This window comes from Peromyscus eremicus, chromosome 3 (genome assembly GCF_949786415.1).
Source record: "Peromyscus eremicus chromosome 3, PerEre_H2_v1, whole genome shotgun sequence".
In the NCBI taxonomy this organism is placed as follows: Eukaryota; Metazoa; Chordata; class Mammalia; order Rodentia; family Cricetidae; genus Peromyscus; species Peromyscus eremicus.
The window spans coordinates 46,586,882-46,611,951 of NC_081418.1; the positions used below are offsets into that span (position 1 = coordinate 46,586,882).

The following is a 25,070-nucleotide window of genomic DNA, read 5'->3' on the forward strand; positions in this document are numbered from 1 at the left end:
CCAAACTACAACTTCACAGGTGACCTTATTGATGATCCATATCCTAAGCCCAAAATGACACACTTTCATGGGAAATAAGTCAAGAGGCCGCCATCTTCCCTCCCTCCTTTTCTACCTCCCTCCCTCCCTGCACCCTCTGCCAGCCTCTTTGATTCCCTATCACCAATATGCCTATCACATACGGTTCTGTTAAAACCTGCAGAAGCCTGAGGCCACGACCTGCCAGCACATCTGCGGGAGGATCCGAGAAGTCATGATAAGACTCCAGACGATGCTGATGAGGCACCCCAGGGTCCACTCAGTTTGTGTTCTTCAGGGTTGAGAGTCTCACTCGTGAGACAAGAAGTCCCGCTGAGACTTTTGGAATTCTGAGCCACTCAGTCATTTAATAAAAGAAGATGAGTATCCTGGAAGCTGCCGTGATGAAGAAAGGGAGAGCCGGGGCCAGCACGATGGTGCGGCAAGTGAGGGCCCCTGTTGTCAAGCCTGGTGACCTGAGTCGTACCCCCAGGACCCACATGGTGGAAAGAAAGGGCTGACCCCTGAGAGCTGTCCTCAGAACCATGATGTGTGCGGCACCCCCCCAGGGAATACATGTAATTTTTTAAATATAAAAAGGAAAGGGGATCTTTGGTCCCATCACACTGTCCAAGGAACTATAAACTCAGTGCCTTTATAGGAGAGGGAGAAATAAACAGCTGGAACGGGAGACTGCCCGCTGGCAGGACACAAGCTAAGCATCCCACACAGGGCTCAGGGGCTGTTTCCAAAACTGAAACTGAAAGTTTACTTGGAAAGAAAAGTGACTGTCTGTTCCCAAGTGTTCCAGACAGGAGGAGCAAAGGGCACCCTGTCACACGCTTACTGTGACTCAGTCTCACCCAGTCAGTGAGGAGCAGACAGAAAACCCAGCCTGACTTTGGCCTGTGCAGAATCCTACCGCAAGGAAGTTTCCTGAAGACTTAGAGAAGGATTTTCTGTAGGGAGCAAGTGCAATGGTGTGAGTGCCCATAAAATACAGAAGAGGACACGCTCCTAAATGACTTTGGAATCATTTTTAAAAATAAAGCTCTAGTGGAAAACAAATGATAGTTTGCATAGATGAGACATCTATACAACATGTTCCCTAAAAGAAAAATCCAACATTACAAAGACGCCAGATATCTCCAGTTAATCTACTGATGTAATGCAAATGCTACCCAAATTCCAAGATGTTTGTTATTTTATTCAGTAAAATGCTTTGAAATCTAATTCTAGAATGATGAAAAAAAGCCAGAATACTTTAGAAATAATTTTAAAGGAAAGTATGATGAAGAAAAACACACCCAACCAAATAAAAGTACGCAACCAAGTTACTAATTTTAAAACAGTGAGGGACAGGATGGAGAGATGTCTCTGTCTTTAAGAGTGTCTGCTGCATGCACTTGAGGACAGGAGTCTGGGTTCCAGCAGACATGTAAAAAGCTGGACTGTCCCACACCCACCTGCAACTCCTTCAGTGAGGGGAGCAGAGACAGGGAGACTGCGAAGACTCGCTGGCTGCCACCCTAGGTGAAACAACATGACCTCCAGGTTCAGTAAGAGACTCTGCCTCAAAGGGACAAAGCAGAGTGATAGAGGAAGACACCTGGCACCTCCCTCTGACTTCTGTTTGAGTCATGTATGGTCAAGGAAACACATACACATACGCCAGACAGACAGACAGACAGACACACACGTGCGCACACACACACACACACGCACACACACACACACACACACACACACACTATTATGTAGTTCCTTCTGAAATTAAAGCCTTACATCTTGGAGGGAAACTTAAGAAAGGATCTTTACAGGGGAGTGAAACAACAGTATGTTCTAGGAGGAGGTGAACTACTTCAAGGATGTTCATTAGGACAGGAAGTACATAACTCAAAATAGCTTCAGGAAGTCCCTGAAACTGATCAGATACACTAGGACCTTCCCTTCCCAAGTGCACACAAAGAGTAAAGTCTGCTGAGAGTCATGCTCAGACAAGCCAAGCTGAAAGAAGGCTTTCAGAAGCCCATCTGCTTGAAGAAGCAGAGACCCGCTGAATCACCCAGAAGAAACAAAGACCAGCTGAGCTGCTTGGAAGACCCTCAGACCAAATGAGTCACCCGGAAGGATGCTCTCCAGCCTGTTGAGCTGCCTGCAGGCTGTGTAGTGTGCTCCAGGGTTCCCAGCTGTTTGGGTCTCTGAAACGATGGGCATCAGGAATAGCAGAGCTCTTGAGATGCAGCTCATGGAATGAACCACACAACTACAACAACATCCCCTGGTGTTTCCCCGAATGTGCAGATTCCCATCTAAGAACAACCCTAAGGATGTGGATGCACCACATAACTGAGGACCAGGTTGGTGGTGAGCAAATAAATTTCATTTCATTTTTCCCTCAATGTTGTGCAACAGTCTCCTCTGAAATTACAACATTCCATCCTACTGGGGAGCTCCTTAATCAGGGAGGTAAACAACTAAAAACAAAAAACAAAAAACAACACAATAGCTCCAAGAACTCCCTGAAACTGACCGGATTCACTAAGACCCTCCCTGCCGAGTAAGCAGAGCCGAGCCGCAAAGGAGACTGAGAAAAGAGCAAAGACTGAGACAGAACAGCTGTCTGGAATAAGCAGAAGCCAGCTGAGCTGCCAGGATGAGGTTTAAACCAACTGAGGCACCAGAAAGGACACTCTAACCTACTGGACTGTCTGCAGACTGTGAAGTGTGCTCCAGTTCCCGGCTTTGTGAGCTGTCACCCATGTGGGGGTGAGCTTTGGTGATATAGCTGTCATTGAGTCATTTCTGCTCCTGTAACTCCTCACCCATATTCCTGTAAGTAACCTCAATAAAACTCATCGATTCACCAAGCTGGACTTTGGTGTCCATACTTTAGTCTGTTGTCAGTTCCCTATCGGGAATGAGTAGACATCTGTTCATGTCTCCCCAGGAAAAGTCTGTCACACCACACACACACACACACACACACACACACACACAAGCACATGTACACAAATAAAAATAAGCAGTGAGATTCTAGTTGAAGATATAAGACTCCTGGAAACACAGGCAGCTCAGAAAGAGAGTGCCTAGGACACATAAGAATTTAAGGGCTGCCAAGCCTGATAACCTGAGTTGGATCCCTGGGACCCACATGACGAAGGAAAGAACTGACCCCCACAGATTGTCCTCCTGATGACTACACATTCACTGCAGCATCTCCGCATCCCCCGCTAAATAAGTAAATAAAATGTAAATTAAAAATTAGTATGAATGGATAACATAACTATTAAAAGCAATGTGTTTATAAAAACTGGGAAGATTACGGCATAAAATGTGAGGGGTGGTTGTCACTTGACTAGTGTAATTTTGATTGGTCTGTTTTCTTTGTCCATTTTATACAATTTCCAATATATATACTATGTACAGGTAAGCAGAAAACATGAAAATGTGTGCTTATTTTAAAGAAATAAAACAAAAATGTAGTTCATCATTACAACAAAAAAAAGAGCTTAGTCTAAGGTGCACAGAATCATATTCTCTGTGAGAGATGAATGATTATGCAATAAATAATGCTGAGAAAAATTGGTGTTTAGGGGGAAAGTGATCATTTTCAACCCTAGAAACATAAAACCTTTAGTGCACAAAAGTCTTCATTAAAATTAAAGATACACAAAATATTTATGATAACTAATAGAGACAAAAATTTAATATTCTCATAATATATTTAGATAATATATATAAATTAAAATTTTGATAAAAATTAATGAAAACATTGATTTATTAATAAAATTCCCCCTCTTGAAACCACTAAACTGACATTAAAATATATTTTGGGGGTGTAAGTCCCAAGGATAAAGAGAATGGAGTAGGAAACAATTGCATTAAAGTTTGGCAACTGAAGAGCAGATGGTGAGAAGTAATGGGTCTGCCAGACCCTAGGAAACAGATCCCACACAGGAAGAGGTAAATGGTAGTATTCTGAGAAGTCTCAGGAAACAGTCCTCAATGTGGGGATAAACACGAAGCTGTGACAGTGGGTGTCTTGACAGAAGGCTTGAGGTCTATTGTATGGAAAGAGCAAAGCACAGGGTCCCTGGGGGGGGGTAGACAGCAGGCAGAACTGGATGTGGGAGCCAGGGGAGGCCATCCTGACATGGGCCTCTGGTCAGTGTGTACACATGGAACACTAACACCCCCAGTTCACAATCCCACTCAGAGTCCAGAATTCTTCTGGCCAGCTCCTGTCTCTCCAGGTAAGAGACTATGAAATCTTTTTCTGAATATTAAAGCAGCATGGAATGAAAAGTATAGAGCTGCTGAGAATGAGACTCCCCTAGCCCCACTGTGCCACCTACAATTAAGAACAACTTGAATTGTGGTCCTTGCAGGTGAGTGATGGTAATGCATGCATGTCAGGCTATAGTGAAGGCCAAGGACCCACTTCAGGTTCAGAACATCTGGTCAACCTCTTAGAACAGTAGTTCTAAACATGAGCAGATGAACAAGGATCATCAGCGACCAAGCAAATACAAAGGAAAAAGAGACAAATAAAAGTAACTTTTAAAAACTTTGAAATATTACTCCTCAGGAGTTCAAGGTCATTTCCGGCTTCTTAACAAGTTCCCTTTCTTAAAAGAAAAGGAAAGAAAGCATTACCACTTATACCTAAAAGACTTTGCAATCATAAATCAAAAAGAGTATGAATAAAAAAGAAATATTGTACTCAGAACAAAAATAGCTCTTGAAACAATTTTGCAAAAATGAACTTAACAGAAGCTTTAAAGATAAAGCTGTGCCAGGTAGTGGTGGCACATACTTTTGATCCCAGCACTTGAGAGGCAAAGGCAGGTGGATATCTGTGAGTTTGAGTCTAGCCTGGTCTACAGAGTGAATTCCAAGACAGCCAGGGATACAAAGAGAAACCTGGTCTTGAAAAGCCAAAGTGAAATAAAATAAAGGTGAACTTTTTCCCTCCAAACAACAAAACTACATAGGCATATAAATAAGAACTAAAAGATTAAAAAAAATAGAGGCTTAGTCCATGGAAATCCAATACTTGAATAATATAAGTTCAGAAAGAAATTCAGAGCAATTAATGGGCCAGTATTTATATGTAGAAACATATTATTTAATATAAAGTACAATGGATGAAAATAAACTTGAGCCATGAAATATAAATAGAAATTAACAGGACTAAAGGTATAAAACAAAGTCACAAAGGCTTCAGAACCTCAGAGTTGGATTCCTTCCAGGTTCCAAGGGTAGGAGTGGAGGGATGATAGCCAACACTTTGGGATTCTCAAAATCATGCCACATGCTAGAAGATAATGTACTGTTTTCAAAAGTCTAAAAGAAAATTATTTCTCACCAAAATTTCTATACCCAGCCAAAATATCGATCGAGGGTGAGAACAGAATCACAATATTTTTACGAAGTTTACTTCCCACACATTATCTCCCAAGATGCTTACAGGACTATGTATCAAAAGAAGGAGAAGTAAGTGTGGAAACAGGATCTACCAGAAAACTGAGATAAAGTGCATTTCCTGGGGAGGATGAGAGGGCATCTTAGGAAGACAGATGAGCACAAGGAAACTATCCCAGAGCATGTCAGAGAGTTCCAGAAGACTGAAGAGATGAAGCTAGTAGACTATGTAATGTGAGTGGCATTTTTAAGAAGAGGTTTAGACAACCAGCCAAGTGTTTAAAATTTAACTAGAAACAAGTACACAGTAAATGAAGTATATTAAAACCAAAGTCTGGGTAGGAAACTCACTATGTGAGCCAGCTCCAAACATCATTACAGTGCCATCACTGAAGACGGATCTCTGATGGCCAGATGGGAAGGTAGGAGCATGGAAAGCACGCTTGTGTATGGTAGGGCAAGGGGAGAGAAAATCAAATCCTGGTCATATTGGCTCATCAATCAACAATGCCTAAAGTGGAATCATTTAGAGACTTGAGGCAAAATACCTAAACAACCAGCTAAGAAGCGTGAGAGCATCTTCCTGTGCCTAGAAGAACAGAAGAGGAAAACCTCCCACATGGAAGGGGAAGTCTATTTGTCTTCTTTAAAACAGATGTAGTCAGCCATGGTGGTACAAACCAGTAACCCCCGCACCTAGGAGTCCGAGGCAGGAGGACTGTGGTTCCAGGTCAGCCTGGGCAATGTATCAAGGCTTCTTTTAAAAAACAAACAACATAAACCATCCCTAGGCACTATCCTAAGTGTATCCCCAGCACTCCATGTTGGCAGTGGGTTGGAGGCTTTGTTCTGACATCCCACCCCCGTCCCTTCTGCTCTGCTCTAAAGGCAAGGATGCCTGACCCTGTTCCTCCTCGGCTGATGAGCTCTCATGATGCTCATGAGGGACAGAGGTGAACAGCAAGTATAGTCACAAAGGAATCTCAGGCCAGAGCCTCAAACCAGAGCTAGTCTGCTGACCTTGAATTTGTTAAATGGTCATTGACGGCTTTGAACTCCTGATTCTCCTTGTCTCCACTTCCACTGAGTCATGACTGTTTAATAAATTTGAGGTCATCCTGGGCTACCTGCAACCCTGTGTCCCCCACCCCCACCCCAAACAGACAAACGCTAACCAGCTCAGACTCAGCTGACCTCCCTGTGTACACCAGCCCCTCCTGCCTCCTCATCTGACCAATCCCAAGCTTGCCCTTCTATCCTCTATGGTTAGCACTGCCCCTGCTCCAGCCAGAGATCTGGTGACAGCAGGAATGAAGATGTTCTAGAGATGCTTGTACCCCTCCCCTGGGATATCAAACTATTGAATCAGTGGACCCCAAGAAGTTGGAATTTGCCCCGGAGCCTCATGCTGGGAGAAGGAAAGGGCTGATTGATACCTTGGTACCAGCCAGGGGAAGGACTCATCTTCTAGAAAGAGAGTTCACATAGCTCTGACAATTTGCCAGACCACCTTGCAGGAGAGATTGGAGCTGAGCTGAAGATGGGTCAGTGATGGGCAGAACCACGCCTTGTCCAGGCATGCTTTGTTATTCGTACCTCTTGCCTCTGTTTTAACTTAAACCTGATGTCAGGCCCCTGGGCTCTTCCTTTTCCCTATGTGGTCACATTGAATAAATACCCTTTATCTGTTTTTCAGGTTTATGTCTGTCTAATTGACCTACTGCGGATGGGTGGCTGGGCCTCGGCTGCCAGGGCTGCCAGGGCTGCCAGGGTCTAATCCTAACAACTGGGTAACAGAACCAAGGACAGGGACAGAGCTGAGTCAAGGCAGGGAAGACGGAGTTCTGCTGGAGCATGAGGGCACGAGGAGTCTAAAGCACTCAGGCACAGGAACACTTGTTCCATTTGTGGCGTTCCAAGATGAGAGAGAGAGAGAGAGAGAGAGAGAGAGAGAGAGAGAGAGAGAGAGAGAGAGAGAGAGAGAGAGAGATTGCCTGAAACCCCTTCAGAAGAAATCCCCCAGTTAAAATTACAGCTAGGGCCAGAGACAGGGTTAACTCTGAAGTGACACACAGACAACCTTCTACTTTCTCCAGAGATTACCCCAGAAATGCAATGTCTTGTTTTGAAATAAATCATTTTGTCTCATTTTACAACCTCGGTGAGTTTCCGAAGAGACCAGATAGTCAAGGGGGACACAGAGCCCCAGAGTCATGCCCCAGATGCTGCCAGGGTTGCCAATGGTTACAGTCACCAGCCCCACACTGGGAGAGTCCGTCACGGCTCTCAGGCCAGGTGCAGCAGGTATGGACCCTTGGGATTCTTTTGCCGTTATGTAACTGGGTTTGACTTGTTCTTCTGAACTCTTACTCCATCACCAGCATTTGTGTGTGTCGTGCAGAAAAGCACTGTGTCATCACTGACCAGTGGACTAACTGAATCTACCTGGCCTTTGACTCACTCCTAAACTATTATCACAGCCTTGATTCCTGGACAGTTACTCATTAGGACCTGAGCCGGAAGCCCGTTTCCATGGGTGGGACCAAGCTCGGCTTGTCTACTCCCACATAGCCTAACGATGCCAGCATGTTCTACTCCTTTATTTCATTTCCCTGGGGTGTGAATTCCTTGAATTCCTTGACCCCTGACTCCTGATTAGCTTGTGGGGCTTAAAGAACACCTTGACCAGGTTCACTCACTCCTATAACCAGCTGAAGGGCACTCACTCTATTGTCATAATATTAGAAATGAAAGAGACTTTGGGAGATTGTCAAATCAATTCTTTCATTTTACAGAGAAGAACATTGCAGAGTTAGTGAAGGTAAGTGACTTTCCACATTCCCACATCTCAAAGTCAGGACTAGAATTTGAACCTTACGCTTTTCCATGATTATAACTCATGGCATCAAATGGATGTGATGCACCCATCAAATGGCCTTCCAAACATTTATATTTATGCCCATAGATTAGGGATGCCCTCAGCCTTTGTCAGAGAAGCTTCTTTTCACGGTGGGTGAGGGGTGGCTGCCGAGACTCATGACTGGTCAAAATGCTGAGACTCAGGAACTCTTAGAGTGCTCAGCCCTAAATGGAACATCTGCATCATTTACTTCAAGGACCAGGGAACATCGTGGGGGAAGAGAGGCAGAACTGTAAGAGGTCGAGACCAGAGGGGACCTTTGGAGCACGCAGTCTTCTAGTCATGACACAGCTGTGGCACCCATGAACTCGCAGCAGCAAGAGTCACCTGCCCGGGACTGGTCCCGTCCACATTCCGCTGTGGATGGGGCGGGACTCACAAGGCCCCAGCCGCTCCTGGAGGAGCTGTTGGTAACTAATGGTTGCTGGGGGAGAGGGACATGTTTTCCTCAGTGGTGGAGCCACTGACAAGGTGCCCATGCTGCTGTAAATAACTTCGCGTGTGCTTCTGTAAGCAGCCCTGACGCAACTCACTGGGTCACAAGAAAAGAACGAAGAAAAGAAAGAAGAAAAAATGTAGGAGGGGAGGTGGGGGAGGGAGAGGGAGATGTAAAAACAAAAAAAATGAATAAATAAATAAATGAAACCAAAAAGAAGAAAAAAAAGGAGAAAAAGAGGGAAATGAAAATGTAAGGGGAGACTAGTTAGGAGTGGTGAGTGTATCAGGAAGACTGGTAGGAGGGCAGGAGAGGGTGGTAGGCGTGAAAATGATCAAAATACAATATATGCATGCATGAAATTGACAAAATATAAAGTTTAAAAGGAGGCACAGTTCCAAAGTATCCTTAAAAATGAACAGCATCAGATGTTCGGGGGAGTGGGCTGCCCCAATCACAAGGGCCTTGTGTTTGTAACTCTCCATGGGCAGTTTCAGGGGTCGGGGTGGGGGCTCCTATACAGCCAGGGGACATCAGGTCTCTGGCATGTGGCTGCTGCAGCTTCTTAGACCCAGGGCCAACCCTGAAAGGGGCGGGAGTCCGGATCCAGGGGCCTGAAGTGTAGACTACAATCAACTTGGTACATTTTTGCTTCTTCATTGTACTTTTGAGGGAAATGCTAACTCACAATGAGGAAAGAGAGAAAATGGAAACTCTTCCCAAACCTGAAACATCATCCATCGTAATTGTGGAAGAGCCCCGAGCATGGACACTTGTGGCTGTTCTAGTCGTGGCTTTGTGGTGGGGGACTGGGAAGTCACCCACCTTCACCGCATTGTCGAGATGTGGGCAGCAATCCCAGCCCCCTCTGTAGGAACCCCAACGATGAAGGAACAGAAACAGACAGATCCTGGGAATGCCAGTCAGTGAGCCTAGCCAAAATAGTGAGCTTTGTGTTCAGAAAGAGACCCTGTCTCAAAACCTCAGGCGGACAAAAGACACCAGCATCCTCTTCTAACTTGTGCATGTGTGCTCATGAACACACACACACACACACACACACACACACCTGCAATGTACACACACAAAAAAATAATAATCATAAATATAAATAATAAATAAATAATAAAAATAATAATGAATAAATATATAAAATTTGTGATTTGCTGTTATTGATTATTTTTTTCTCTATAAATATTCTCATGTCTACATAATTTTACATTCATAATTTCCTGTGCTTTTTCCTAAAGAGGACACCAAAAACTACAGCCGTGCCAGGCCGTTCGAAACCGGCTATCTGTTCTCAGGACTAGGTGCTAAGAAAATGTCAAAGGCAGGAAGGAGGTGCACAGAAAGGGCAAGAGGTTCCTCAGAGAGGAATTCCCAGGCAGCGAATTACAGCCCCTGCCATCCTCCACATTGTGAGAGTCGAGACCCCCCACACTTTCCTCTGAACAGTCACGTCAATTCATTTTGAGTTTAACGAGGGCTGTCTATGTTTGGAGCTGTCCATTGGAACCCAGTGGACTCTGCAGTGGATAGACAACTGAAGACAATGACTACTCTCTCCCAGAAGCTATCAATCATCAATAGTTCAGCAGGAAAAGGCAAAGCCCTGTGAGCTCTCCTGCCATCCATGACCTCGTGTTGATAGGGTCAGTCTTGTGTAAATGGTTCAGGAAACATCAGTTAGTGTAAGTTCGAGATTGTAATGGTTGTGTTGAATCTAGAGAATGTGATCTCACAGCCCTTTATATCTTCCAGATCACACAGACTTTCAGGACCATCATTTATAAAGTTTCCTGAGCCTTAGGGATTTCTATTAATTAATTTAATGTGTCAATTTAACTGGGTTAGGGATGCCCAAATAGTCAGCCAGAGTGTATCTGTGAGGGTGTTTCTGGAAAAATTTGGTAATGGATCAGCAGACAGAGCAAAGACATTGCCCCTCACCAGGACGGTGTCAACTCATCCATGGAAAATCTACACAGCACAAAAGACAATGAGAGGGTGAATTCGCTCTTTTTCTCCCCTTAGGCTAGGATGCCCATCAACATCTCTGTGTTCCTGGTTCTCCAGGTTTCAGACTCATCATGGCACTTAAGCCACAGCTCCCAGCCCAGAATATCAGGTTTAGACTCAGTCCAGTTACATCATATCTCCCCAGGTCTCCCCAGATCCTCTGCTCAAATGGTCCTATGCCTCTTCCTGAGTCTGCCTCACTTTCCCAGTCCTGCCTGTGAAAGCTAACAGTGAGAAACGTGAGCCCTGGGCCTAAGATGGCCAGGGGTAGGCTGTTGGGGGACTCTGTTCTTGCCATGTGGAACCTGGATGTCCAGGCCAGAGTGTCCACGTTCACTCATGGGAGACCACTTACAATCTGGACCAAAGACTGAGGTAGGAAGAGAAGGAGGAAGGCCGTGGCCTGGACGCTGGCCTCTGCACTGTCAGGTTCCATGCTGAGCTGCAGAGTGGAAGAAATCCAAGCTCAACTCGGGCCTTCCAAATAGGATGATGGGTTCATGATTCAGCTCAGTTTGTCTGCCTGATTTAATGTTTTCTAACATCTACTCACGGAGTGTCTGAGTCTTCAGGGGCTTATTCTTATCAAGGGCCTCTAGGGGCAGACCTGATGTGGGGGGGCACCCTCGAGAGAGAGCTGCAAGGGCTGAGGAGACGGCTCAGTCCAAAGTATGTTTCTTATACAAGCATAAAGACCTGAATTCAGCCCCTCCCGTAAAAAAGTCTGGGTGCAGTGAGACACACTTGTAATCCCAGCACTGAGAGGCAAAGACAAGTGGATCCCTGGGGCCTGATGGCCAGCCAGGCTAGCCTGCTTAGAGGGATCCAGGCCACTGAGAGACCCTGTCTCAAAACATATAATAAATGGCTACCAAGAAACAACACCTGAAGTTGTTCTTGGACATCCCCCCTCCACCACACATACATATATATGCATGTGCATCAGGACATTCATGTAGACTCAAATGAACATGCACATAAACATACGAGACAGAGAGAGAGAGAGAGAGAGAGAGAGAGAGGATCCCTGTAGCATTTGAGTCTGTGATTCATCATGTCCCCTGCATTTCTCTTAGCTTAATCTTCTAAGCGAGGAAAGAACACATTTTCCCCTTAAGCTAATACGGAATTTTGTTACCTTCAACCAAGCATCTTGGTTCATCACTTACTCCTCCCTCCAACTAGCTCCCTGTTTATCCCAGCAGCATCCAAGCAGACCCCACTGATACCATGGCAAATAGAACTCAAAATCCATGGAGAACAATTTCACCTACCTGACCCCTAGAAACACTTGCAGGAGGGTGCAGATGCCTGAGACGAAGAAAATGGTGCTGATGAGGTAGCTTTGGGTCAGGGGGTCATGCTGCAGGCACAGGTCCTTGGCCAGAATGAGTGGCACAGCCACAAGGCCCCCCAGGGCTGTGAGGAAGTGCTGTGGACAGAGCAGAAGGAGGTGGGCATGGGCACACTGTCATCCGCATCTTCATCCTCCAAGGCAGAAGTGCATCCTCCCCAGGGATGCTCTCCCATGGCCAGGAGTGAAAACTCTGCCACTGGTCCCTGAGAGACTGACAGTGAGCAATATGTATTAGGAAGTTCTATCCTAAGAAGCTGAGACCCAGCCCAAGACCATTGCACTGGGAACTGATGCCCTGAGAAAGAAACTAAGACAGGGACACAGGCTCAGGGGGATAAAACAGGACCAAGATGGGGGTCTTAAGAATAAGATCACAGCAAGGGTGGTTATGAGCAAGGAAGACCCCAGTGTGAGCTTAGAGCTATTGGCCAAAAGCTCATTGAGTTCCCCCTGTCAGGACAGAACAGACCCAGAGTTCAGAACAGGTTAGAAGTCATAGCATGCAGCCTCAGCTACCAAGGGGATAAATTGGATGGATGTAGGTTATAGACAAACAGGAGACAGATAGCAATTAATACGGTACAGGAAGGAGCCACTATTTCACACACTCTGGTCTCAGAACGGTCAGTCTGATGGGGTCTGGGGAACTGCTCACTCATGGGCTGCAGCTAGTTCTGTTTGGAGTCATACCAAGGGTCTTGGCTGTTGGTCCAATCCCACACAAATTAGACCCTTTGTATGTATCTATGTCTCCTCCCCCTCCTCCTCCTTCTCCTCCTCCAAGGGATCGAGGGCTCCACATCTTCTAGTCATATAGGTGGGCAACAAGAGGGTAGCGGGCAGGAAATCAACTGCCAGGGCTTCTTTATGGGGCAGGCCCAGCTCTTGTCACCACGTTGAGCGATGTCTGAAAGGGACCCATCAACCAATGGATTAGACACAGATTAATCCCCTCAATGAATGTTCTGGAATAATCCAAACAACATGACCAGCATTGCTCTTGGACAGATGGGGTGGGAGTGTAGGGAAGCAGGGAAGACTTTAAACTCCCTGACAGCTTGTATGAACCAATGATGACCAAAGATGGCTTGGCTGCTCCCAAGGAAGGTGACAGAGATTTTAGAAAAGAGAGCATGAGTATTTCAAGGCACATTCTTATGATCTACCATTTCTCCCGTGACCCCTTGGAAAATAGCACAAGTTTAATCCTTTACAACCCTTTTTTGCTGAGACTGTGTACTGAACACAGGGCCTCACATATCAGGCAAATATAGAACGTCTAAGCTACACCCCCCACACCCCATCCTCGATAGCATCTTATACACGCTTCTTTGGCCTGCCACTAGCTAGGCTAATCGAAGCCACAACATTCTCCAGGCCTGGAATCCACCCGTGTTTCCTTTCTCACTGACTGTCTAGTAACAGTGATGAGCACCACTTATCAGGGCTAACTCCTTCCTGGTATCCAATAATCCTCTTGATCCTGGAGTAGCAGATCATGAAAACTGAAACAGAGAGAGAGATACTGCTGACGGAGCCGCCTCTGCGGAAGGTGCTTAGCTGGTGCCGCTCCGCCTTCTCAGGGGCCTCGCCTAAGTGAAGTGGACCTTTAACCAAGCCAGTTGCCCTCACTCTGGTGAGTCACTTCAGAAGGGTTCAGCATCTTTTTCTAAAAGCCAACATCCATCCTCACACGCTGAGGGAGAGATCCGGGATCGATGTGGAAGCTACGGCAGCAGCTGAGATTGATGCTGACTAATTAGATCAGTGGTTGTTTGATACAGAACTCCCTTGGATCCAGTGCTGGTAGGTCGTCTTACCTGGATCCCCAAGAAGATGCAGAGATACCATGGTGGTCTGTCCAGGATGTCGTAGGCCAGATGGCTGCTGCTAGGGTCCTTCTGCCTATCCTGCTTCTTGTCTTGTCCTTGAGTGTGGGGGCTGAGCACATCGTCGCCCCTCTGTGGAGACAAGAAAAGAGCATGTGTGAGCACTCCAGGAGGAAATAACTAGCCTTCCTGACTTCAGCTGCATGGTGGGACGCCGTTCCAGACACAAGAGGTCTAGGACAGGCATCAGCGGGGCTAGTCAGCTGGGCGACACAGAGACAGAGAAAAAAGAACAGTGTCACCTTGTCCCCTACATCAGGCATCTGTGTTAAAGACTCTTAAGTCTTGGACTGTGGAAGGGGAGGGAGTTGACCCAAAGCCTTGGCAGAGAGACAGCTTCGCCAGGGAGCAGATGGGAACATGCCTTCAAATCAAACACTAGGTGGATTTCCTTTCAGGAACTGAGGGTAGCCCCAGCCCCTATGTCTGAAGACACCACACACTTAGGACACAGGACTCAGATGACTTCAGCTGGATCTCACCTGAAAGCCTCTTTCCTGAGATCTGGCCTTCATGTTTCCAGAAAATACTATGCAAGCTTAGAAGGGAGGGAAGCGATTACACAGTACCCAGCTGCATCATCTATGAACCATGACAATGACCAGCATGGCAAGACACCCATAAAGGTGGCATCCACATGCCAGGGGCAACCAACAGCTGTTTAACACAACAGGAGAGGAATCGTGCCTGCTACCAGAAGCCTAGCCAGCTTCCCAGGGCTAGTGAGATCATGGACTGTAGAAAAAACCCAAACCTACTACCGTACCATCATTTCACTAGACCAGCATAACTCCTTATTCTAAATCTTCTCCTTATACCACAGATAAGTGTAGCTACCACTCCTCATCCAAGAGGCCTGTTTTTATAGCAAATGGAGGCCATCCCAGACAGTCATAACTGGACACAAGGCAGAGATCAACAGACTATGCAGAGCCCAGATCCCATGGATACGTCCATATCACAGCTCCTCATCTATGGCTCAGGGAACATCAGGAAGAAGGAGCAGAAAAATGATAATAGCCTTGCTTTTCTTTATCACACCAGCTTGTTCTGCAGTCCCTGCCATCAATGTGAATCGAATGAAAATAACAGATTAATGCAAACGGTTATTAACAGAATAACCCGGAGCCAATAATCAATTTGCATTCCTACAATTTAATCAAACAATTAACTTGGAATTACAGGTTTTTATTCCAACTTATCGACTGTATTGCTTATTCACCGTGGGCAAATTAATAATATTTCTGTCTCCATGTTCTTATCTATATAAATAAATCTTGGTAGTTCAGAAAACTACTTTGTAGCACAAAACACGCAGTCCAGGGCTTGACACAGCCCAACCGTCCAATAACTATTAACTGTTGTGTTCACCATGACCATCCATAGAAGGCAGGGCTGACACATGCTTATGGCTGACACTGAGACACCTACCTGGTTGGAGGGAGAGGAACCTGGAAACATCGTCTCTGGTGTGGCCAGAGAGAGCAAAGCTACGAGCATGAGGATCAAGTCATTCTAGCTGATAGGTCCCTGGGCCCCGGTCAGACCACGGGGTGCAGGGGGTGCAGGGGCTACGCAATGGCACAGCCAGGACTGCCCTAAGGGTGGTGTGGGCAGCCGGAGACAGTCCTGCAAAGGTTATTGAGGTCACTTCCTCCAAGTCCACCTTCACACCTGAGTATCCCACACTGCAGCCCCACCGCAGGGAACATCCCTGAGCAGTGGCAGCTCAGGACCTCATGGACCGGCGTTAATCACATTGACCCTGTATGTTCCTTCCTTTGCAGGGAAAATATTTAAAATATTTGCGGATTAGCTTAGTAGGAAAATGAGCCATGTGTTAAATTCCCTCAAAGTGCATTTTTCATCTGAGTCTTTATTTAGCAACACTGGAGATCAAACCCAGAGCCTACGGGTCAAACCGAGAGCCTCCTCCGCGCTAGGTACACTCTGAACTACACCCCTAGCCCTTTCCATCTCATTTTAAAACAAGTGAAAACATCTTCATGAGCTTCTAGAATACCAAGGGCTGGAGCACTGTGTGTTCTCTACCTAACGGATCAGTGGCTCCACTCCAGAGAAGTGTGAGATGGTGGGTGGGTCGCAGCTTGATTAGATGTGGAGGGTGAGAACAACATCAGATCAAGAACTGTGTAGCTGTCTTAAACCTTCCGAAACGCCATCCCTACGGAACAGTAACCAGTATGCCTTGCTCCCATTACTGGAAGTCTCTCTTCCCAAGGTTTCAGTTATCTAAGGCCAGCCATAGCTTGAAAATATTAAATGAAAAATTCCAAAAAGAAACATGTTCATAAGCTTTACATTTTACATTTTTATTTTATCGTTTTTAAGTGTGTGTGTGTGTGTGGTGTGTGTGTGTGTGTGCATATACATGAATATAAGTGCCCATGGAGGCCAGAGAAGAGTGTCAGCCTGCCTGGAACTGGAGATACATGGGATTGTAAGCTATCCAACAGAGGTACTAAGAACTGAACTTGGGATCCTCTGCGAGAACAGTACACCCTTAGCCCCGGAGCTTCCTCTCCAGTCCTAAGCTTTATATTTTAAACTGTGACATTTTGAGCAGTGAGATGGGATACTATTACACAGACCTACCCACCCTGCCTGGGAAGGGAATTATCCTTTAGTCTAGCATACTCATGCTATATGTGCTACCTTCTGGTCACTCTCTGAGTAGTTGTTCCGGATATCAGACCAACTGCCTTACAATCACAGGACTTGTAGTCAAGCAGCCCTTATTTTACTCAGTTAGGACCCCAACATGTAAGAGCAGTATGTGAAGGAGCATGGAAAGACATATTGATACCATGCAGTGGCATTGTACAGTGGACAGGAGAAAGTACACACACACACACACACACATACACACACACACACACACACACACACACACACCACAAATATATGTTTAGATGTGTGTTTATAGAGAGAAATGATACCGTTCAGCACTACCTGAAGTGTCAGGAAGGACTCTACGGGGGTCTTAGAAAGCACCTCCACAAATAACGGGGTCTATTGTTTTCTCAGTGAGGTCTTGCAATCTCTGCACTACTGACACTTTGGACTGGAGAATTCTTTGTGAGCCCCGTGGGGTGGGGGCCGGAGGTGGCTGACCTATGCACTGTATGATGTTCAGTACCGTTCCTGGCCCCTCCTCTCTCCTAGCCCTGATGACCCAACATATCTCTGGATGTTGCCAATGACTCATAGGGGCCAACTCACCCGCTGGCCATTGCTGTAGGAGCAGTAACCACACTCCCCTAGAGAGCTCGAACTTAGGAGAAGTGCTGGCTGGAGAGGATGGGGATGTGGAGAGAGAAGCCACACCGCATCCCCGGAGGTGCAGGAAGTCAGTCCCTCCACAGGGGTAGAATGCAAATACTCAACCTAATTCCTTCCTGGTGTATACCCACGTACACCCGTGTTAAGGAAGAAAGCCCAGTGCGGCACATTGCAGGAGGGAGCCATGAACCAGCTTCATACTTCCTGATACGGAGTCTACTGAGCTCGCTTCAGCTCTGCTCTGCGGAACTATTTTGTTCCCATGTAAAACATTTGTTCGTAAATCTTCTACCACTAGATTCTAAAACAAAAACCTAAGAGCCTTGCTTCATTCTAGAACATCGTTGGCGTTCACTGAGCTGATAAAGCAGGTGGACAAATACATCAAGGAATGACTATGAAAGTCGTCTAAGGATGGGTTTTGTGCGTGTGCGTGTGTGTTGCTTTTAAATCTCTGCCCTTGCATATTTAGAGAACTTTTGAAATCTCATATCTGTCCAACTGTATTGACACTGCTTGGTCCTTGGGTTGCACATGGAAGAAATCTGTCCTTCTTCAAGGGTCAAAGCTGGACTAAAGACAGAGAAGCTGCTGGAGGAAGTGCTGGCCTCTGGGCACATCTGGTGAGGATTTAGTGAAGTTGTGAAAGAACCTGTGAGGGCGTGCCGCTGAGAAAGGAACCCTAGGAAAGAGGAGGCAGAAGGAGAGAGCCTGTGGGAGACTGGTTGACTGATCCTGGGTGCGAAACTCGTGCTGGGCACATGCAGCCTGTCGCTCCCAGCATGACTGACCACCCCAGGCTCCGTTTTCCCAGCTAGCATCTAGGACACTCCTGGGGTGTGTGGTGTGGGGGGCCTTGCATGGCCTATGAGGGAATGAGCTCTCAGTCTGTGATACTTCAGTTCTGTGGCTTAGCCAGCAGATTCACCACACAGCCTTTCCAGGATCTCTGGGACTCCCTGGAAGGTGAAGGGACGGCAGACACCGTGAGACACTGTGACAGGCTGGGAGCGGATGTCAAAGACTGCCAGTCTGCGGTTGTCGCAATTGTCTGAATTCTTTATGTCCATATGGGTCACCTCGCAGTTACAGAAACCACTTCTGTACTTGCTTCAAAATAGTCATGTGAGAAGCTGATCCTGCATGAGAAACCACATTTTTAAAAATAAGAACTTACGGCTTGGAGAGATGTCTCAGCAGTTAGGCTGCTCTTCCATAGGACCCAGGTTCAATTCCCAGCACCCACAGGGCAGTGCACAATTATCTGTAACTCTAGTTCCAGTGGATCTGACTCCCTCACAAAGACATGCTTGCAGGTCAAACATCAGTTCACTTTTTTTAATTACTTAAAAAGAAGAGCTTAGAGTCTAGGAAAATGCCCTCCCTGAGGACAGCTTCTTAGTCCCTTGTGATAGAGTCTGGGACTTGCATGGAGCCCTGAGACTTGCAAGGTCGGTACAAAGTGGAGCCCAAGACAACACTTTGACCTCAACAACAGCCTTTCTCCAAATACATTCTTTTTCTTCCTCCTGTGTTTGCTTGGCTTTTCCTATCTTGTTCACCCAATTGCTCATAAGTGTCCCTTTGGCTGTGAACTACCCCAAGTCATCTATGCAAAGAGGCGGGGCTTAGAAACCGAAGCAGCAGGGGACACAGTACGCCACAGTCCTGTGTCTCGGCCATGAATGGCTAGCGCACTAAAGATATTGATAGACCCAGGTGACGCACCAGAGACCCTGGAGAGATGGTCTCAAATGAGTGTGGCAGGTATCCCATCTCAAGACATGGCAGAATATTGAGAAATCAGAGGAGACCCCCCTTGCTAGGAGCTGTACACATGAGCTACAGAGTAGCCTGTGAGCCCTAATGGAGAAAGGATGGATTCTCCACGAAGCCTTTCCTGACATCAAGCAATGGTGTGAGAGGACAGATCACCTCTTCCAGCTGGAGGTACTTCTCTCAACTCAGTGTCTAAACTTTAATCTCACTGGATGACTTCATCGAAGAGGCATTCTGATGAGCTTGGCATTGCTCGGCCCTTTACAGCTTACAAAGGGATTCCAATGGATCATTTGGGTCTTACCTCCATCTTGTCTCTCTACCCCCATCCCCTTCCCATTGACAGATGAGGAGACCGAGAATCAGTGAGGCCCTGGGGTTTGTCCACAGTAAGCAACTTCCTCTCCCATGGTTCAGGGAAGCTGCCTGCAGCTGTGGTCCTGTGGGCAGGGATAGGCCTCTAGCTCTCAGGGGCATGTGAGCAGAGTAGGAGGGGAGGGCCTGGTGCATTGGTCCTGTGCCTCCTCTGACATCATCTGCACCACAGTGTCCCTTCCTTCTGCTCTTCAGGTCCCACCTCACCTAGATGATTCCGTCTTTCCCAGTTCCCTGGAGCTGGCTCCTGGGACTGTCAAGTTCCTCACAGTGGCCCCAGTGACCCTGTCTTAGTGCCCTTCCACACTCGGCGCCTCTTTGCTGAGGTAACAGTTGTAGTAACAGTGTCCCTGCTACAGCTCCTAAGATACGCACTGGGGCTGAGCCGTCGCGGTAGAAAGTCTGAGGGAGAAATCCCGGTGGGGCTGTCTTCCTCTCTATCCCATGTCTCCCTGACAAATGTGGCCCACCACGAAAGCACAAGGACATCCCAAGGATGGCTGGCAGACCAGAGAGTATACTGCAGTTTCTGAAGCAGCATGTATGGACTGTGACCGTAAGGGAGCTGCAGTTTTACTGCCCCTGCTGCAGGTGATAAGCCATGCAACTGAGGCTGTGCCATCAGCCCAGAAAACAACAACAACAACAAACAAACCAACATGTAAGGAAGAATTATAACAGAAAAAAAGTCAACAAAAACCTCACACACTACTGCCCTCACTAGCCTCTAAATTGGGGGGCGGGAGTTGAAAAGGAAGGGTCAAGCTGGGCGGTGGTGGCGCATGCCTTTAATCCCAGCACTCGGGAGGCAGAGCCAGGTGGATCTCTGTGAGTTCGAGGCCAGCCTGGTCTCCAAAGCGAGTTCCAGGAAAGGCGCAAAGCTACACAGAGAAACCCTGTCTCGGGGAAAAAGAAAAAAAAAAAAAAAAAAAAAAAAAGAAAAGGAAGGGTCAGATGTTGATATTGGCTGGCTGGACAGCCACAAGGAAGCAGAGTACAAATAGATTGGTGTTGAACAGCCCTTCCTGGAATCCAGAAACTTGGAGCCCGTGGGACAAATCTAACAATGAGGAAGAAGAGATCAAGGAAGAAATGATAGCGAAGGGACTGAGCAGGAGAGAGGTGGCGAATGGTGCCCAGTTTGCCAGGGCGCACAAGACGGTGTTTGTTGGCTGGAGAATTAAGAAGGAAGAGAATTCCGGCAGGACCTCGGACTGGCCCCAGGCTTTTGTGCATTCACTGAGCTTCACAGGTAGGGGATGTGGGGACTAGGTGACACAGGATAGGATGCAAATTGGGCTTGTGAAGTCCTAAAGCCATCAATAAGAGATGAGAAAAAGAAAGACAAGAAAAGGGGACTGTCTGGGTCAAGAAGCATACGGAGCAGCATCTGCAGGGAGCTGGGGTTTCCAGGGAGAAAACTGCCAGACACTCAAATGCTGTGGTTGCCGGCCTCTGGAAAGCCCCAAGGCCCAGTGCAGGGGGCAGATGGGCCACACTGGTGATCCCCAGTGTGTCCCCTGTCATGGAGGAAGGAGCTCTGTGGGGTGGGACCCACAACAGCCCCCTCCTAAAGGAGTAGCAGGGTGCAGCCTGAGGCGAGGACCAGGCCGAGTGACAGGCGGTCCCCCTTAGAATTGCAGGTTTATTGGTCTCCTACTAATGTGCTAGATATTAGGGCTTAGGTGGATGCTAGAACCTTGGGACCACCAGGAACATGGAGGGTGATGGGCACCAGTTAGTGGATGCAGAAGAAGAATGGTGTGTGCAAATAAATAAATAAACAAATAAGTAAATACATAAATAAATAAGTAAGTAAGTAAATTCATTTTATAAAGACTGAACTTCACCTAGAAGGAGGCAAGCTTTTGCCCAGAGTATTCTGTTCACATTTCTCCCCTGGGAGTGGAGATTGTGTGCTCAGCTCTGGGCCCTTTCAGGAGCCAGATAGGATCAATTAAGAGACAGCAGCTGGGAGCCTGTGAGGCCCCAGCAGGTTCAAGCAGGGCCTTGCCTCCTCTTGACCTGGCCTGGCCTCTTGGGGGTGGAGAGATCTGGGAAGGCACTTGGCATCACCCTGGAATGAGAGAGCCAAGCGTCTCTTGGAGATTGTGGGGGCTGACCTAAGCAGCGCCTCCCAAAGACACCACTGCAGCCAACATTTTTTGTGGGAACAGCTGACATAGTGATATGATGGGTTGGTTTGTGTGCTGTATGGGCTCAGCCAACAGTTTTCTTTAGTACCCCCTTAGTTGTTGACTCCTGAGACCCACCGGCACCTGCTTGGAACAGATGGTGCTAGATGGGAGACCCTCTCACCCTCTCTGTAGATGGCACAGTGCTGACCTCTGAGTCTTTCACAGACATAGAAAAGCATCTGAACGATGTGCAAACACACCCGAGAGAGGAGGTGGAAACTCGGCTCACCTAGGGCCATAGGTCAGGCACAGTGAAATTCTTAGGAGCGTTGTGGTTTAGTGAGACGGAGATGATACCCAATGAGGTGAGTGAGAAAACCCTACAGCAGCTATGCCAGAAAGATGTCAAGATAATGCTGGAAGAGTTCAAAGGAAGGTACCCTGTGTGGGTGGGAAGAGATGTTCCCGAAAGCCATAAAGTCCTGGTGCCGGGGTAGGCTATCCCCTTACCCCCACCATGAGCTGTTGACCAGGAAAGCCCGCCCCAGCCCACAGGCCCTGCAAACCATAAAGGCTATTACCACTGCTGTTGGGTGCACGCAGAACTAGATGGTAAATTCCCACTGCTGAAGACACCTGTGTGTTTTAGCTACAGGACATGGAGAAATCCAAACGGGACTCCACTCGACAACCCCTCCCTGCTGAGGGGTCTGCCAGAAGGCACTCTGCAGGCTACTAGAGGAAGAAGGTGATCACCAACAGTCTGCTGAGCTATGAGACACTGTACACTGTGGTACCAAAGTGACAGACAAGATGAACTCACCCATGTAAGAGTGGTACAATCGTTGTGAATACAACAACCGTTTCCATTGGATTTAAGGCTATGGGGGGGGGGGGGAACTCACATGTGATATTGTCGTCCAGGGCAGAATCCTGGGGCTAGGAAAGCCATGGACTCCAATGGGGACGCAGCAAATGCTGTCATTTTACTGACTAGATGTGATATGCCCTCCCAATTGGTTTCTACACCTTTGTGTGTTTGCCCACGGCATGACCACCACTGTGGGCCTCAGTTGCCATGGAAGGAAACCTTTTACAATCAGAAGTGTACTGTAGAGATTCAGAACCAGTCAAGTCCCTGGGGCTAAGCGACCCTTGCTAGATAACAGCCTGATATTCAGCCAGAGATGGAAGAAATAATCACGTATCTGTGTCACCCCCTATAAGCTTGGAGAACATTGCTGAAGCGGGGGTGGTAAGGAGACTGTAAGGCTGAAGGAAGAGGTGGAATGTTTTAAAGACCTTCCTCGGAACACAACCACCATCACCATCGGCATTGGGGCACTTTCGACTACTCAGATCCACGAGAGTGGGCCTGTTGATGTCCCTCACAGAGGGCTGAGTGGAGAAGGTCATTAGACCTCCTCTGAGATTTCAGCCACTCTCTTTTGCACCTCCCTGCTACCTGAATGTGATCCTTCCCAGCTTCACATGGGCTAGAGTATACAGTGCATGGGAAGTTAATTTTAGGGAGAACTCCATCTACACAGCTCCTGAGAAGTGAGCATCCATGACAGGGTGAGAACTTTCAATAGTGACCCCAAAGCTGCTCTTGGGTCACCCATGTTCCTGTAAGTAAGCCAAATAGACTCTTGTTCACCATGCTAGACTTGGGTGGGACTGGTCTGTCATTGGTGCCCTATCTGGGGTGAGTAGACACTTGTTTATACCACCCCAGGAAAAGTTCATGCAAGCCCTCCACTCTCCATGAAAGATTTGTCTCACAGAAGTTCAAATTTAGGAAACTCAACATTCCTGAGGAGGAAATGGAATCTTTAGCATATTTCGTTAATTTTTTTAATCTCCAAAAAGCATAACAAAAATAATTGTGTGATGAGACCAAGTCTTTTTCTCTGAAGCTCCATTATTTTGTCAGAGAAGAACACTAGGAACTCTTGCCAGAAATATGACAGAGGACCAAGCCTGTGTTTGGATCCAGAGAGCAGACAAGAACCTAACTCAGCCAGGCAGCAATGGCACATGCCTTTAATTCCAGTACTCAGGAGGCAGAGCCAGGTGGATCTCTATGAGTTCGAGGCCAGCTCGGTCTACAGAGCGAGATCCAGGACAGGCACCAAAACTACACAGAGAAACTCTGGCTTAGAAAAACAACAACAACAAAAGAACCTAACTCAGGTTCACGGGTGGTTGCTATCGCCAATTGTTTGGCTGAGTCTGAAGAGAGAGGCCTTTGTCCCTGCAGTGGGCAGTGGCAAAGACATAGGGTCTCCACTCAGCCTGCCCTGTTATGTTATGTTTAGGTGACCAAAACAGGTTGGGGAGGGTGGTGGGGCCAGGGTTCTGGGACTAGCTAGAGAGGCCTCCGTGGGTTACTGTGAGCAGACTTCGCTGGCTCTCAGGTTTCTCTCGTGTAAAACAGAAAGAGAAGCACCTGTTGAGCCAGTGGTACGAGGTCTTCTGCTTCTCTTTGCTTGGTTCAGAAGGAGCTTTGAAAGAAAGCCTAGCCTAACGCCGAGAGGCTGGGAAAACACACAGGGGCTCCCATCCAGAGACCGCTTGGTAAACAGAGCCCGGGCAAACAGAAGGGTGGGAGCATTGTCAGTAAACCCGGCCCCACCTTCTGCCTCCTCCCCATTCCTTCATTTTATTTACAGTTCAAGGCTCAGACAAAGTCCTGTGTCTGCTGTGAGGGTGGCTGGAGGTAACAGGCCCTGGAGGGACCAAGGAGGGAGAAACCACTGCTGTCTGATGATAGGAACCTGAAGGAAAGGGGTCAGGAGGCAGAGCTTCATCCTGAGGCCTCTAGTCTGCTCCCCTCCACCACCCGACCAGCACTCACCAGGGAGTTGGGCGACTCGCAGCTGACGATGGTCGAATTCATGGCAACCAGAGGAAGTTCTCCTTCTGTCTTCCCCTCAAGAGCCAAGATAGAGAATACCAGGAAGGGAGAGGGAGCTCCAAGAGAGGAGGGTTAATGTAGTGCCTGAGTCAGAGGGCGGTACCTGCAAATCTACCCTCAGTCTGACCTGAGTGTGGGTAATGCCCCTCCAGCCTCCTGCTGTGGAGACCAAGGTGCATCGAGCTGTAGAAAATGCTTTGTGGCTTGATAAGTTTTGTGGACTCAAGAATCATCCCCAGAGCACCTAAGAAACAGGGTGTGACTTGAGAACTCTTTCAGAAGGCTGGGTTCCCAGGGCAGGTGGAGGGAGATGAGCAGGCTTACAGGTAAGCTTCTGGTGTTCCAACCTGAAAACTGACTGAGGTGGGACAGGACTCCCTGAAAAGACAGCACACCCAGCAGGGTTGATGCAAGAATGAAATAATTAATGAGAGAGGGACATGACTTGTTCTGGGCACATCCTTTGGAGATGTGGGTCACGGCCCC

At 47.4% G+C, this 25,070-nt stretch overlaps 1 protein-coding gene across 1 annotated transcript in view; it reads right to left on the reverse strand.

Annotated features, from left to right (window-relative positions):
• Positions 1-24,617, reverse strand: part of LOC131905736 (solute carrier family 23 member 1-like) — a 43,640-nt gene extending 19,023 nt beyond the window's left edge. Inside the window, exons 1-3 of the mRNA XM_059256551.1 lie at positions 24,525-24,617; positions 14,001-14,141; positions 12,098-12,255 (exon numbers count right to left, since the gene is read on the reverse strand). Coding sequence (XP_059112534.1) covers positions 12,098-12,255; positions 14,001-14,141; positions 24,525-24,566 — 341 coding nt within the window. The 5' untranslated portion in view covers positions 24,567-24,617. The remainder of the gene's footprint in view (positions 1-12,097; positions 12,256-14,000; positions 14,142-24,524) is intronic.
• Positions 24,618-25,070: the final 453 nt, after the last annotated feature.